This window comes from Nicotiana tabacum, chromosome 18 (genome assembly GCF_000715075.1).
Source record: "Nicotiana tabacum cultivar K326 chromosome 18, ASM71507v2, whole genome shotgun sequence".
NCBI lineage: Eukaryota > Viridiplantae > Streptophyta > Magnoliopsida > Solanales > Solanaceae > Nicotiana > Nicotiana tabacum.
In genome coordinates this window covers 106170634-106182763 of record NC_134097.1, presented here as the reverse complement: position 1 = coordinate 106182763, position 12130 = coordinate 106170634, and the positions used below count along the sequence as shown (strand labels likewise).

The window sequence follows — 12130 nt, the reverse complement described above, 5'->3', positions numbered from 1 at the left end:
AGCTTCCATTAACTCCATTGAAGGGTTATTACAAATTGGATGATTGCCTTCATTCCACCATATTCTTTGGTGCTCCGAATAGTAAACTAATTATGGTCATACACAATATGCTAATTACCTTAACTATTATCCTCACTGTCAAAATTAAAGAAATTTTTTAAACATAGTAGTCAGGTGAAAATCTAACCATGGTTAGTAGGGAGAAGAATCAAAAAGTGGAGGGAATAAACAGAGTACGTCATCATGATTCAAAACAGGAAGATTCAATTTAGAGACATATATTGCAGATCCCCAATAAACAAACCCCCTCGAATTTTAAACTCTCACTATAACGGGATGAATTAATAGTGGGCACTGCATCGTCAACAGCGCCCACCCCCACCCCCCAAAACTCACCCCTCCTTAATTAGTATAAAAATCACAGTCTCCCATAGAGATAGAGAGACAGAAACGTACTCATATCGTCATATATCTCCCCATTTCACTTCCCGATAAATAAACAAGAACAAGAAAGAGACGTAGATAGAGTTGGTTTTTTTATCTGGTCTCTGCTACTGCTACTGCTCGTTTGGGAGTGAGTGTTAATAAACCAAGCTAAGAGAGGCAGAAAACTAAAGTATTCACTACTCATTTCATTTCTCTATCCTGATCAGTGACTATACTCCTCTTGAGACCGTATATACTTGCTGTCATTTTCAATATTCTGATATTTCCATTTTCCCATCAGAAATACTCAATTTGCTACCAAAAAGTGCTCAGAATGGGGAAAGAGTGGCTGTACTGGGGTACTAGTAGATCTACCAAGAATAAAGGAAGACGGTCAGAGAAAGGAGAAATCAATGAACAAGTTACTACTGCTGGTTGCATGTGTGCTGTTTTTCAAATATTTGATTTACCTCATTTTCATTTAGCAAATTTGAACCAGCAGCACCAATCTCATCCTTCTTTAACTAAAGAAGACCAAGAACCTGTTCTCCTCAAAGGTAATTTTAACGTGAAGAAAAAATCATATTAACCACTTTTTCTAAGGATTTTGAGTAGTAATTTTTAACAACATGATAATGCAGGAATTGAAGCGCCAAGAAACAGCTTGGATTTAGACGAGGAAAGGCCTGTTCTTGTGGAAAATAAATCTGTTTCAACTTCATTAATAATTTCATCAGAAGAAAATTTGAACATTCCGGTGAGTCTAAATTGTAACCGTTACTTCCCATCTCGTGTTACCAATATTTTAATAATTAATCATCTCTTTTCCCAATGTTGAGTAGAGTGAGATATTAATTAGATTGTTGTTGTTGTTTGTAAAAGTGAGTAATGATGATAATAATGATAGTGTTGGAATTAACTTTACTTCTTATTGAAAATTAATTAATTTTTGTGCAATTAATCCAGGTTGGTATTCAAATTAGAACAAGCATTGACTCTAGATCACCTAGAGTATCAACGTCAACTTCAAGAGGAAAAACAGATGATTTTTCCTCTGAATATAGCAGCTGCTCTCCTGGGCCCAAAACACCAACACTTGTTGCTAGACTTATGGGCCTTGAAAATTACTCTCCTCTTTCCAATATTTCCACTATCAATAATACTCCAACTTCAACTTCACATTGTAAGTCACTCTTGGTCCAAAAGCAAGTTCAAGGCCTTAACATTACAGGTACGGGTGTCAAACGGGCGGGTTGTACTGATAAATAGGCGGGTTACGTTGGATATGTCATATTTTCATGAGCTAATTTTGTCACCCGTAATTACAGGTACTGTGTCACTGCCTGAGACACCAAGGGTATCTTCAGAGAGCAGGAGGTCAGATGTGGAATATCATCATAGGTTATCTCTTCAAATCAACAAAGAAAATATTGGTGAAGAATCTCAAGGTTCAGCTTATCAATACAATGGCAAGAAAATGGCTAGGAGAAGGAGAGATGATAAACTAAAGCAAGATGATGAGAATACAAGTCCAGGATATTATGCTAGACAAATTGTGAAGCAAGTAAAAGAGAGAGTCAGCAGGAAAGTTGGTCATGACATTACCAACACAGTTACAAGTAAAGACGATAATAATGTCGTCTTGATTAACAGCAATAACTACGCCTCAATTCCAAACAGTACTGTTGTGTTGCTTAGACCGACGAAAAAACCCAAGGCTCTAAACCATCTTGGAGATGATAATAGCCTAGTTAGTAAGCAATCAATTACTCCTTCTAGCTCACCAAGGTTAAGATTGTTGGAGACCAAGAACAAATTACCAGTCACAACTACATCAACTGGTAATAAAACCCAAACTTTACAGCACTCTCCTAGACTTTCATCTGCTGCTAAAATTATCACAAATCATAAATCTCAAGATTCTTTATGGGAGGAAATAAAACAGAAGCAGCAGCTGCATCAGAGAAGTAGCAAAAAAGGAAAAGGTGAGAGATATGAGAAGCCACCATTAAAAGATCCCATCTATAGAAAGAAGGAAGAACAATTCGTTCATTCTGCTGCCACAAATAAAGCAAACATCACGGACAACAAGTGCAAGAAAACTGCATTGTCAACCTTTTTTCCTCCGAAGAAAGAGCCTTCTTCTCCCCCCACTAAATTACTCATCAAAAAGGTATGAAAATAACCAGCATTTTAGTTTCTATTTTTTTTCCATATATTATTTTTAAGAGTTTCATATACTATTATTTTTGTATCACATCCCTTGATGTGGTCTTTCCTCAAATCTTGCGTGAACGTGTCGTGCACCGTACTGACCTTTTCTTTTTTAGTTTCATAAGTTCTATGTAAAATGTATTTAGACAATCATTTAAGGTAATTATAGGTAAATGTAACGATAATTTGATAAATAATAACTGATGACTTGCTATCACATATTAAAATACATGTAATAGTACAATTTTTTTACTCTATTAATGTGTATAATTTAAATCTAGCAGCACGTAACTGTTCACAATAAATGCGATTAATCAATAATATGAAAAATAAAGATAAATAAATTGTTACAAATTACAATAGGTCAAAATATATGTAGCGACAAGTGTTAAAATTCTGTAATACCATTAGGTGTATGTAAGTTAAATATCTGCTTTGAATTATGGCTGGATTATTTATCTTATGATATTTTGTGCAATAATATTTGTCTGTTGAATAAAACAGTCACAGGAATCAGATGCTTGTCCATTGAAAAGGAGCACACAATTATCTTGTAGTTCGAGCCATTCGTACAACACCACACTCCAAGAAAGCAACAAATGTACTAACGGTACTACTACTACTACTTCTAGTGTTGGACGAGAGGAATTTCAGTACATTGAAAGAATACTGAAACGTGCAGGAATTGACAAATGTACCCCAGTGTCCTTTGCCAAGTTGTACTCTCAATCTCACCCTCTTGATCCTTGTATTTTTCACCACTTAGAACTTTTTCACCCTTCCATTTTTACCGTACCAAGATCAAGTTTAAGCCAGAGGTGTAACAGAAAGCATATTTTTCAACTTGTTAACGAGCTCCTTGTTGAAATCTTGGAACCATATTACATCAAGTTGAACCCCATATGGCTAAAGAAAAGGCGATTACATCGTCAAATGAACGGGTTGGAGCTGATTAACACACTCTGCATGAGAATACAGAGTTTACCTTCAGCTAATTGCCAAGTTCTTGAAGATATTGATGCATTGATAGATAAGGATTTGCGAAAAAAAGAGCTCGGAATTAGAGGCCGTGTGTTTGAAGAAGAAGAAGAAGAAGGGGAAAGCATAGTATTAGAGATTGAACGTGATATATTTGAATCACTTGTGCATGAATCTGTGGCATGTTCGTATAGAATAATGAGGTAGCAGTTGAGTTAGAACAATTGAGTGATTGAAGTATACAAGTAGAAGTAACAATTTATATATTTTCGTTTTGCATCTCAATTTAAATTTTTTGTGCAAGTCTTTTCCCCCCCAAAGTGCAAGTCCATTTGCTTCAATCTTGCTTTACTTATGATTTATAGAATTGTCTTTCCGGATGGTAGTATCTTTCACTGCATCACATTTGCCAGAGCTAAATTTTGTTAATTCTCGTCAACAAAATACCTTGTAGTTGGAGACTGTAGCATGCTTCTAAACGAATTAGTACGCATAAGATTAACTACTGCATGTTGCTAATGTATAGATAGAATGTTTAAATTATCAAGTCACCTTTTAAAGCTAATTATAAGTAATTTTTTTAATAATAATTATAGTGTAAAGTTTATACTTATAACTTAATTAAAAAAAAAAAAAGGAGGGGAGAGAGCGGGCACTAGTGAACAGAAACAGGGTCTGACCGTGTTCAGGTGGGTCAATCACGTGATTAGATGCCATTCGTTTGGATACGGGTCCCACTATTGTCAAATGTTTGACGAAACTGGGCTACACGTGGGGCGTAAAGTGACACTAGATTTTGGCCAACTAATTGCGCTTTCGTATAGGCTCCTCACTTGGATTCTTGTCCACCTTTTTCTACATGATTATTTTACTTTCCTTATTTTTATATAATTTTTATATAATCATTACACCTTTCTAACATTGTCATTATCATTCCACTTTTTCTATTTAATTTTCCTATTATTTCATGTAGTATTCTCTGCCTTAGCTACGTAGGTGCACCTGTTCTGTAGTTTCCTTTCCACCTTGCACCACGGGGAAGCTAAAACCCAGCTACCGATTCGGTCGAAATTATAATTTTTGGTTAAGCAGTATATTTAAGTTAAGAGTGTTTACCTTAAAAATGATAATTACAATTAAATTTGATTTTGTGGTTCTAAAAATACGTAATTTATTTTAATGCTAATTGTTAAGATAGATGCTAAGTGTGAGTTAGGGGAATGAGATAAGAGCTTAAGGACAGTATGTTATGCAAACCGAATAGTTGTAAATCGGGGTCTCGGACTGGCTTAAGCTGGGCCTCGAGGTTGAGCTAATGAGCTTGATTGGAGATGATCGAGGAAGGACTAACAGTTCCAAGGGCCACAATGATGGTTCTTTGTGATCAATGATGAGTAATAAATGAGGAACAATCAATGAAACACAATAATGTAAGCAATAAATCAAAGGAAAAACAATGGAGAATATTTAAGTTAGAGAGTAGAGAATGTTCTTATTCTTGTATTGAATATCATGTGTCTTTACAAAATGACAAAGATCCTCTTTATATAGGAGGGGGAATCCCAACATAGTACATATGCATTTATTACAAAGATATGCAGCTGGTACAACTATTTAATGTCACGGTATTGTAGAGAAAGATATAACATAAGTAAGAAAGGGCAGTTTAGGAATTTCATATAGGTTAGGTTGTTAGTTACTAACCACCAATCCTAGAGTTAGTTAGCTCACTAATAACTGCTCTATCTAGTTAGTTACAATTAGCTTAGTAATTTACAATTAGTCTAGATATATATATAGATGAATAAAATCATTTTCCCCTTCTCTTAGCTCATCTCTTCTTCTCTCTGCTTCTTCCCTTTCTCTTATCTTCTCTACTTCATACTTTAGATTTAATGTAGAATCTATTTTAAAATCGAACCAATTCAAACCGACAGAGTTAGTTTGATTTGATTTTGATTCCGCAAAATCAAAAGAAGTTCTAACTTCAGTTCCTGCTTAGAACAATTCTTGAAGAAAGCTTGATTGCTATGGCGACTAATGAACAACCAGCTGTTGTTCCCCCTGTAATTACGCCTGCAAATTCAAATCAAGGAGGGTCGCATGCAATTGATTACAATCATCCACTGTTTTTAAGCCCTTCAGATGTTAGTGGTATTCAAATTATATCTTTTCAACTAACTGGGATTGAAAACTATTCCCTATGGTTTCGATCTTTGAGAATGGCGCTATTAGGAAGGAATAAATTGTGTTTGGTGGATGGTACATGCACAAAAGAAATTTTTTCAGAAAATATATGGAATCATTGGGAAAGAGTAAATGCTATTGTGCTTTATTGGTTGATGAATTCTGTGAGTAATGGGTTACTTGGTGGTATAATGTATGCCTCAAGTGCAAAGGCTGTGTGGGATGATTTGCATGAAAGGTTTGATAAAGTGGATGGTTCAAGATCGTACAATTTACATAAAGAAATTGCTACACTTAGTCAAGGAACATTATCTGTTTCTGCTTATTTTTCAAAACTGAAAGATTTATGGGAGGAGTTTGAAGCACTGGTTCCTGCACCTGGGTGTGACTGTCCAAAATCAAGAGAGTTTGTTGTTCACTTGCAAAAATTGAAGCTGTTTCAATTCTTGATGGGGCTAAATGATTCCTACAGCTAGGCTAGAAGTCAAATCTTGCTCATGAGTCCAATGCCAATGGTTAATCAAGCATATGCCATGGTGATTAGTGATGAAAGCCAGAAATCAGTTGCAGCAAATGCTGGCTTACTAGGAGCAAATCCTACTTCTGGAACTAGTCAATTTGATATGGCAATGTATACTAAAACTGGGGGAAATTATGAGAAAACTAGAAAAAATTTCAATCTAAACTGTGATGTGTGCAAAATGAAAGGACATTCTAAAAAAAATTGCTATAAGGTTATAGGCTATCCTACAGAATATAGACCAAGAAAGAAGAACACAAATACACACAGTGCATATAATGTGCTATCTGATGTCAGTGTACAAGGTAATCAATTACCTAGAGGAAATTGGAATGAGAATTGTGTACAGAATTCTCAATTAACAAGCAGTACTGTGAGTGCCAATAATTCTCAGAATTTTGGTCAAATGGAAAATACACCTTGGATGGGAAATTGCACCTTCACAAAAGAGCAGTATGACCATATTGTTCAACTACTGAACAAAGACAATTCAAGTGTTGCAACACCATCAGCTAATGATGTTTCTACTGCAACAACACCATCAGCTAATGCTGCAGGTATTCCTTGTGCCTTATTAGCCTCTAATAACCTACAAGAATGGATCATAGACATAGGGGCTACAAATCATATGGTAGTTGATATCGAACTATTAAATAAAGTCTCTCTAATGCAAACAAATCAGTCAAAGAAAGTACATCTACCTAACGGAGAAACTACTCAAGTTACTCATATTGGAACTAGTACCTTAACAGATCAAGATATAATAACTAATGTATTTTACATCCCTCAATTCAAATATAACCTCTTGTATGTCTCTAAATTAACTAAGGAACTGAAATGCTCAGTTGCTTTCTTCCCTGATTTTTGTATATTTCAGGAACTTTTCAGTGGGAGGGTGAAAACGATTGGTAAAAAAGACAATGGTCTATACATTCTCAGTAGACAAAAATTACCAAGAAATAATGCAATTAGTTTAAACACTAAGGAGACAAAAATCAGTAAAGCGACTAATTCAAATGATATTGAACTTTGGCATAGAAGACTTGGACATGTATCTGCTACTGTTCTCAAGAAACTATTTTCTACAAATGCACAAGATATATCTGCTAAAATCTATCTATGTACTACATGTCCTTGTGCAAAGCAAACAAGGCAACCATTTCCTATCAGTAGTATAAAAACAGCTGCTAGCTTTGAATTAGTTGACATAGATGTATGGGGTCCTTACAAAATTCCTACTATGGATGGTAATATGATCTTTCTAACTGTAGTAGATGATTTCTCTAGAACGACATGGATTTTCTTGCTGAAATTGAAATCTGATGTATGTGTGATTGTACAATAATTCTTTACTTTTGTCAAAACTCAATTTGGAACTATAATTAAAACAGTGAGAACAGATAATGGTACAAAATTTGTTAACTCAATTTGTGAGAACTTCTTTAAGAATCTAGGAGTGATTCATCAAAAGACATGTCCTTATACTCCTCAACAAAATGGAGTAGCTGAGAGTAAGCATAGACATATACTAGAACTTACTAGAGGTATCAGATTTCAAGCTAATATACCTATCAAATTCTGGGGTTATTGTGTTCTTGCTGCAGTATATATCATTAATAGGCTGCCTAATTCTGTCATTGAAAATAAAAGTCCATACGAAAGGATGTATAATAAGAAACCTACATTACAACATCTTTATAGGCTTCAAAATTAGTTAATCAAAATGATAAGCTAATGCCTAGAGCAAAACCTGTTATACACATGGGATATGCTACAACCCAAAAGGGATATGTATTATATGATTTAGTTAATAAAAGTTTCTTTATAAGCAGAGATGTCCAGTTTAGAGAAGACATTTTCCCTTTTAGAAACAAATAAGAAAACAATAAATCTTTATTTGTCCATCAAAACATAACAGACTTACTATTACATAACACAGATCCAACAGCACAAACTACAACTTCAGAAAATAATATGTATTCAAATGAACAAGAAAATAATGTTTGTCAGAAGTGATACAAGAATACACATAATATTATGAAAATACTCCCAAAGAATTTACTCAAACTAACAATCAACAAACATTAGCTACACAACAAAGAGAACAAATCTCACAACCAATAAATGTCAGAAAATCAGGAAGAGGAAAGAAACCACCTATATGGATGAAAGATTTTGTGTCATTAACTACTCAATAGAATGAACCCTATGCCATATCAAAATTCATAACCTATGATCATATAACTCCTAAGTATCAAGCCTACTTGACAACAACTTCAAATATCAGTGAACCAACTCTATACTCTGAAGAAGGACCCTAAATGGATAGATGCAATGAAAGCAGAGATTGAGGCACTACAAAATAATCATACATGGGACATAGTAACTCTGCCCACTGGTAAAATTCCTATTGGGTGCAAGCGGATTTACAAGATTAAATATAAAGCTTCTGGTTAAATAGAAAGATTTAAAGCTAGATTAGTAGCCAAAGGTTTCAGTCAAAAGGAGGGGATAGATTATCAAGAAACTTTCTGTCCAGTCATAAAAATGAAAACTGTAAGAACTATATTAGCTATAGCTGCTGCAAGACACTGGCATATACATCAAATGGATGTATATAATGCTTTCTTATAGGGAGATTTACTATATGAGATCCATATGCAACTACCCCAAGGATTCACAAGTCATGGGGAGAATAAGGTATGCAGACTTGTGAAATCTCTATATGGCTTGAAACAAGCTCCTAGACAATGGAATGCTAAACTGACAGAAGCATTAATGAAGTCTCAATTTCAGCAAAGTCGACATGATCAATCTTTATTTTTTAAGAAAATTGCAGAAGGTATCACAATGGTATTAATCTATGTAGATGATATGCTTGTGACTGGTGACTCTCTGAAACTAATAGAGGAAACAAAAACACATCTGCAACAAGCTCCTAGACAATGAAATGCTAAACTGACAGAAGCACTAATGAAGTCTCAATTTTAGCAAAGTCAACATGATCAGTCTTTATTTTTTAAGAAAACTTCAGAAGGTATCACAATGATATTAATCTATGTAGATGATATGCTTGTGACTGGTGACTCTCTGAAACTAATAGAGGAAACAAAAGCACATCTGCAACAGTTTCCTAGACAATGAAATGCTAAACTGACAGAAGCACTAATGAAGTCTCAATTTTAGCAAAGTTAACATGATCAGTCTTTATTTTTTAAGAAAACTGCAGAAGGTATCACAGTGGTATTAATCTATGTAGATGATATGCTTGTGACTGGTGACTCTCTGAAACTAATAGAGGAAACAAAAGCACATCTGCAACAGTCTTTCAAAATGAAAGATCTAAGTGAATTGAAGTACCTTCTAGGCATAAAATTTGCAAGATCAGAACAAGGGATTCTTATGCACCAGAGGAAGTATGCACTGGAACTGATTTTTGAAACAGGAGTTACAGCTGCCAAACCATCTATAACACCTCTTGACACAAATATGAAGCTTACAACTACAGAGTATGATGAACATCTAAAGAAGACCAAGTCAACTGCTCAAATGAATGAAGAACTGGCAGATCTAACTTCCTATCAAAGACTGATAGACAAACTCTTATATTTAATAATGACCAGGCTAGATATTTCATTTAGTGTTCAAACACTAAGTCCGTTCCTCCAAAGACCAAAGAAGTCCCACATGGAAGCAACTCTAAGAGTTGTCAAATACATCAAAAACAGCCCAGGACAAGGAATTCTACTTTCAAGCAAATTAAACAATACTATCTCAGCATACTGTGATGCAGATTGGGCAACTTGTCCTTTTTCAAGAAAGTCTATTTCAGGTTACCTAGTTAAGTTTGGATACTCTCTAATATCATGAAAATTCAAGAAACAAACTACTGTTTCTAGAAGTTCCATAGAAGCTGAGTATAGAAACCTTGCAACAACTGTTGCAGAACTCATTTGGTTGATTGGTCTGTTAAAAGAAGTGGAAGTTGAGGTCAAATTACCAGTTGAAGTGTTTAGTGATAGCAAAGAATTGCAGCAAATCCTGTTTATCACGAAAGAACAAAGCACATCGAGATCGACTGTCATTTCATCAGAGAAAAAAATTGTACAAGGACTTATCAAAACAACATACATATCTACTAAGGAGCAACCAGCGGATATGCTAACCAAAGGTCTCAACAAGGATTAGCATAAATATCTTTCTTCCAAGATAGGTGTTCTTAATGTGTTCTCAGTACCTAGCTTGAGGGGGAGTGTAGAGAAAGATATAACATAAGTAAGAAAGGGCAATTTAAGAATTTCATATAGGTTAGGTTGTTAGTTACTAACCACCAATCCTAGAGTTAGTTAGCTCATTAATAACGGCTCTATCTAGTTAGTTACAATTAGATTAGTAATTTACAATTAGTCTATATATATATATATACACACATATCTACACCAGCTATGTAAAAGATCAGATGAATAAAATTATTTTCCCCTTCTCTTAGCTCATCTCATCTTCTTTCTACTTCTTCCATTTCTCTTATCTTCTCTACTTCATACTTTAGATTCAATCCAGAAACTATTTCAGGTACGGACTTGTGCCACGTGCCTTTTGGGGATTTTCTGCTTGTCTAAGATAGTCACCGATTTGCACTGCCCCGAAGTCGAGCATTGGGAACCCTCGGGGTCAAACCTCGAGCTGCGCTTCGAGGCTTCTGAAGACGGGTTGTGAAATGCTATAATGATCACAAAATCAGACTCTCCGATTTTAGCCGTATACAAAGAGATTTATTAAATATATATTAAAATTTAAATTTGGAACTCAATTATTAATATTTGAAGTAATCGTTCTAAAATCAAAAACTTTAAAATTGAAATCCTAATTCTGCCTCTGTCTTGCATTGCATAAATGCAATAAGTAAAGCTACCCATAGTTTTACTTTCACTTTATACTACAATAGTTAAATTTACTTGTACTTTCAATCCTATTTAGGGGTGGCAATGGGTTGGAGCGGTTGCAGGGTGGGGTGGTTTAACCTTATGCGAGTGCGGTGCGGATTTGTCTTTGTTCGGGGCGTAACGGGTGCGATGGGCGTTGAAATAAGTTTTTGAAAATTTAATGTGGGATGGGACGGTTGTGGGTTTTTGGGGTGAAACTGCTGCGAATGTTACTCCATTTGAGGGAATATAATAGTCTGTTTGGCCAAGCTTTTTTTGGGCCAAAAGTGCTTTTTTTGGCCAAAAGCACTTTTGGCCAAAAATTGAGGTGTTTGGCCAAGCTTTTTGGAAGAAAAAAAAGTGCTTTTGAGGAGAAACAGAAGCAGTTTTGGAGAAGCAGAAAAAGTAGCTTATCTCCAAAAGTACTTTTCTGAGAAGTACTTTTGAGGAAAATATACTTAGAAGCAGTTTTCAAAAGCTTGACCAAACACTAATTACTGCTCAAAAGTGCTTTTCAAATTAATTAGCCAAACACAAATTGCTTCTCATCAAAAACACTTTTTAAAAAAGTACTTTTGAGAAAAACACTTCTCAAAATAAGCTGATTTTAGAAGTTTGGCCAAAGGGGCTATAAGTCTACTAATTCCACCCTTCAATTCTTTGTGACTTTTTCTTTTGCTTTATATACATACTTCATTCTCTAAATTCTCTTTTTTTAAGAATAATTTTATTCTCTAAATTTTCGTAACCATTCTTATGAACTTCTATTTTGTGATCCATGAATCATTAACTAAGCTTTAGTTTATAAAGGGTACCCATTTACAAATATTGTTTCATTTTACTTTTGAAAAAACATTCAAAAGAAAAGACTTCTATATAATTT

General features: G+C 34.7%; 3 protein-coding genes across 3 annotated transcripts; all 3 read left to right on the top strand.

The window, feature by feature from the left end:
• Positions 1 to 444: 444 nt before the first annotated feature.
• On the top strand, positions 445 to 3884 carry LOC107775264 (uncharacterized). Its single transcript, XM_016594983.2, has 5 exons — positions 445 to 983; positions 1068 to 1183; positions 1393 to 1657; positions 1755 to 2599; positions 3145 to 3884. Exons 1-5 carry the CDS (start codon positions 761 to 763, stop codon positions 3823 to 3825), a joined length of 2130 nt encoding a protein of 709 aa, XP_016450469.1. The 5' UTR covers positions 445 to 760; the 3' UTR covers positions 3826 to 3884.
• Positions 3885 to 5648: 1764 nt separating this feature from the next.
• Positions 5649 to 6281, top strand: LOC142172616 (uncharacterized). The gene has a single exon (XM_075236281.1). It carries the CDS (start codon positions 5649 to 5651, stop codon positions 6279 to 6281), a length of 633 nt encoding a protein of 210 aa, XP_075092382.1.
• Positions 6282 to 6317: 36 nt separating this feature from the next.
• LOC142172615 (uncharacterized) lies at positions 6318 to 10513 on the top strand. Its single transcript, XM_075236280.1, has 4 exons — positions 6318 to 7649; positions 8960 to 9178; positions 9545 to 10123; positions 10205 to 10513. Exons 1-4 carry the CDS (start codon positions 6318 to 6320, stop codon positions 10511 to 10513), a joined length of 2439 nt encoding a protein of 812 aa, XP_075092381.1.
• The last annotated feature ends 1617 nt before the right edge of the window (positions 10514 to 12130 follow it).

What these genes read in the sequence shown, in the direction of transcription:
- LOC107775264 (XM_016594983.2), top strand. Translation starts at nt 761, where the DNA reads ATGGGGAAAGAGTGGCTGTACTGGGGTACTAGTAGATCTACCAAGAAT. An exon ending in AGAACCTGTTCTCCTCAAAG is followed by an intron (nt 984 to 1,067) that starts GTAATTTTAACG and finishes ATGATAATGCAG; the next exon opens with GAATTGAAGCGCCAAGAAAC. An exon ending in AAGAAAATTTGAACATTCCG is followed by an intron (nt 1,184 to 1,392) that starts GTGAGTCTAAAT and finishes CAATTAATCCAG; the next exon opens with GTTGGTATTCAAATTAGAAC.
- LOC142172616 (XM_075236281.1), top strand. Translation starts at nt 5,649, where the DNA reads ATGGCGACTAATGAACAACCAGCTGTTGTTCCCCCTGTAATTACGCCT.
- LOC142172615 (XM_075236280.1), top strand. Translation starts at nt 6,318, where the DNA reads ATGGTTAATCAAGCATATGCCATGGTGATTAGTGATGAAAGCCAGAAA. An exon ending in TGCTGAAATTGAAATCTGAT is followed by an intron (nt 7,650 to 8,959) that starts GTATGTGTGATT and finishes GCTTTCTTATAG; the next exon opens with GGAGATTTACTATATGAGAT. An exon ending in CATACTGTGATGCAGATTGG is followed by an intron (nt 10,124 to 10,204) that starts GCAACTTGTCCT and finishes TGAAAATTCAAG; the next exon opens with AAACAAACTACTGTTTCTAG.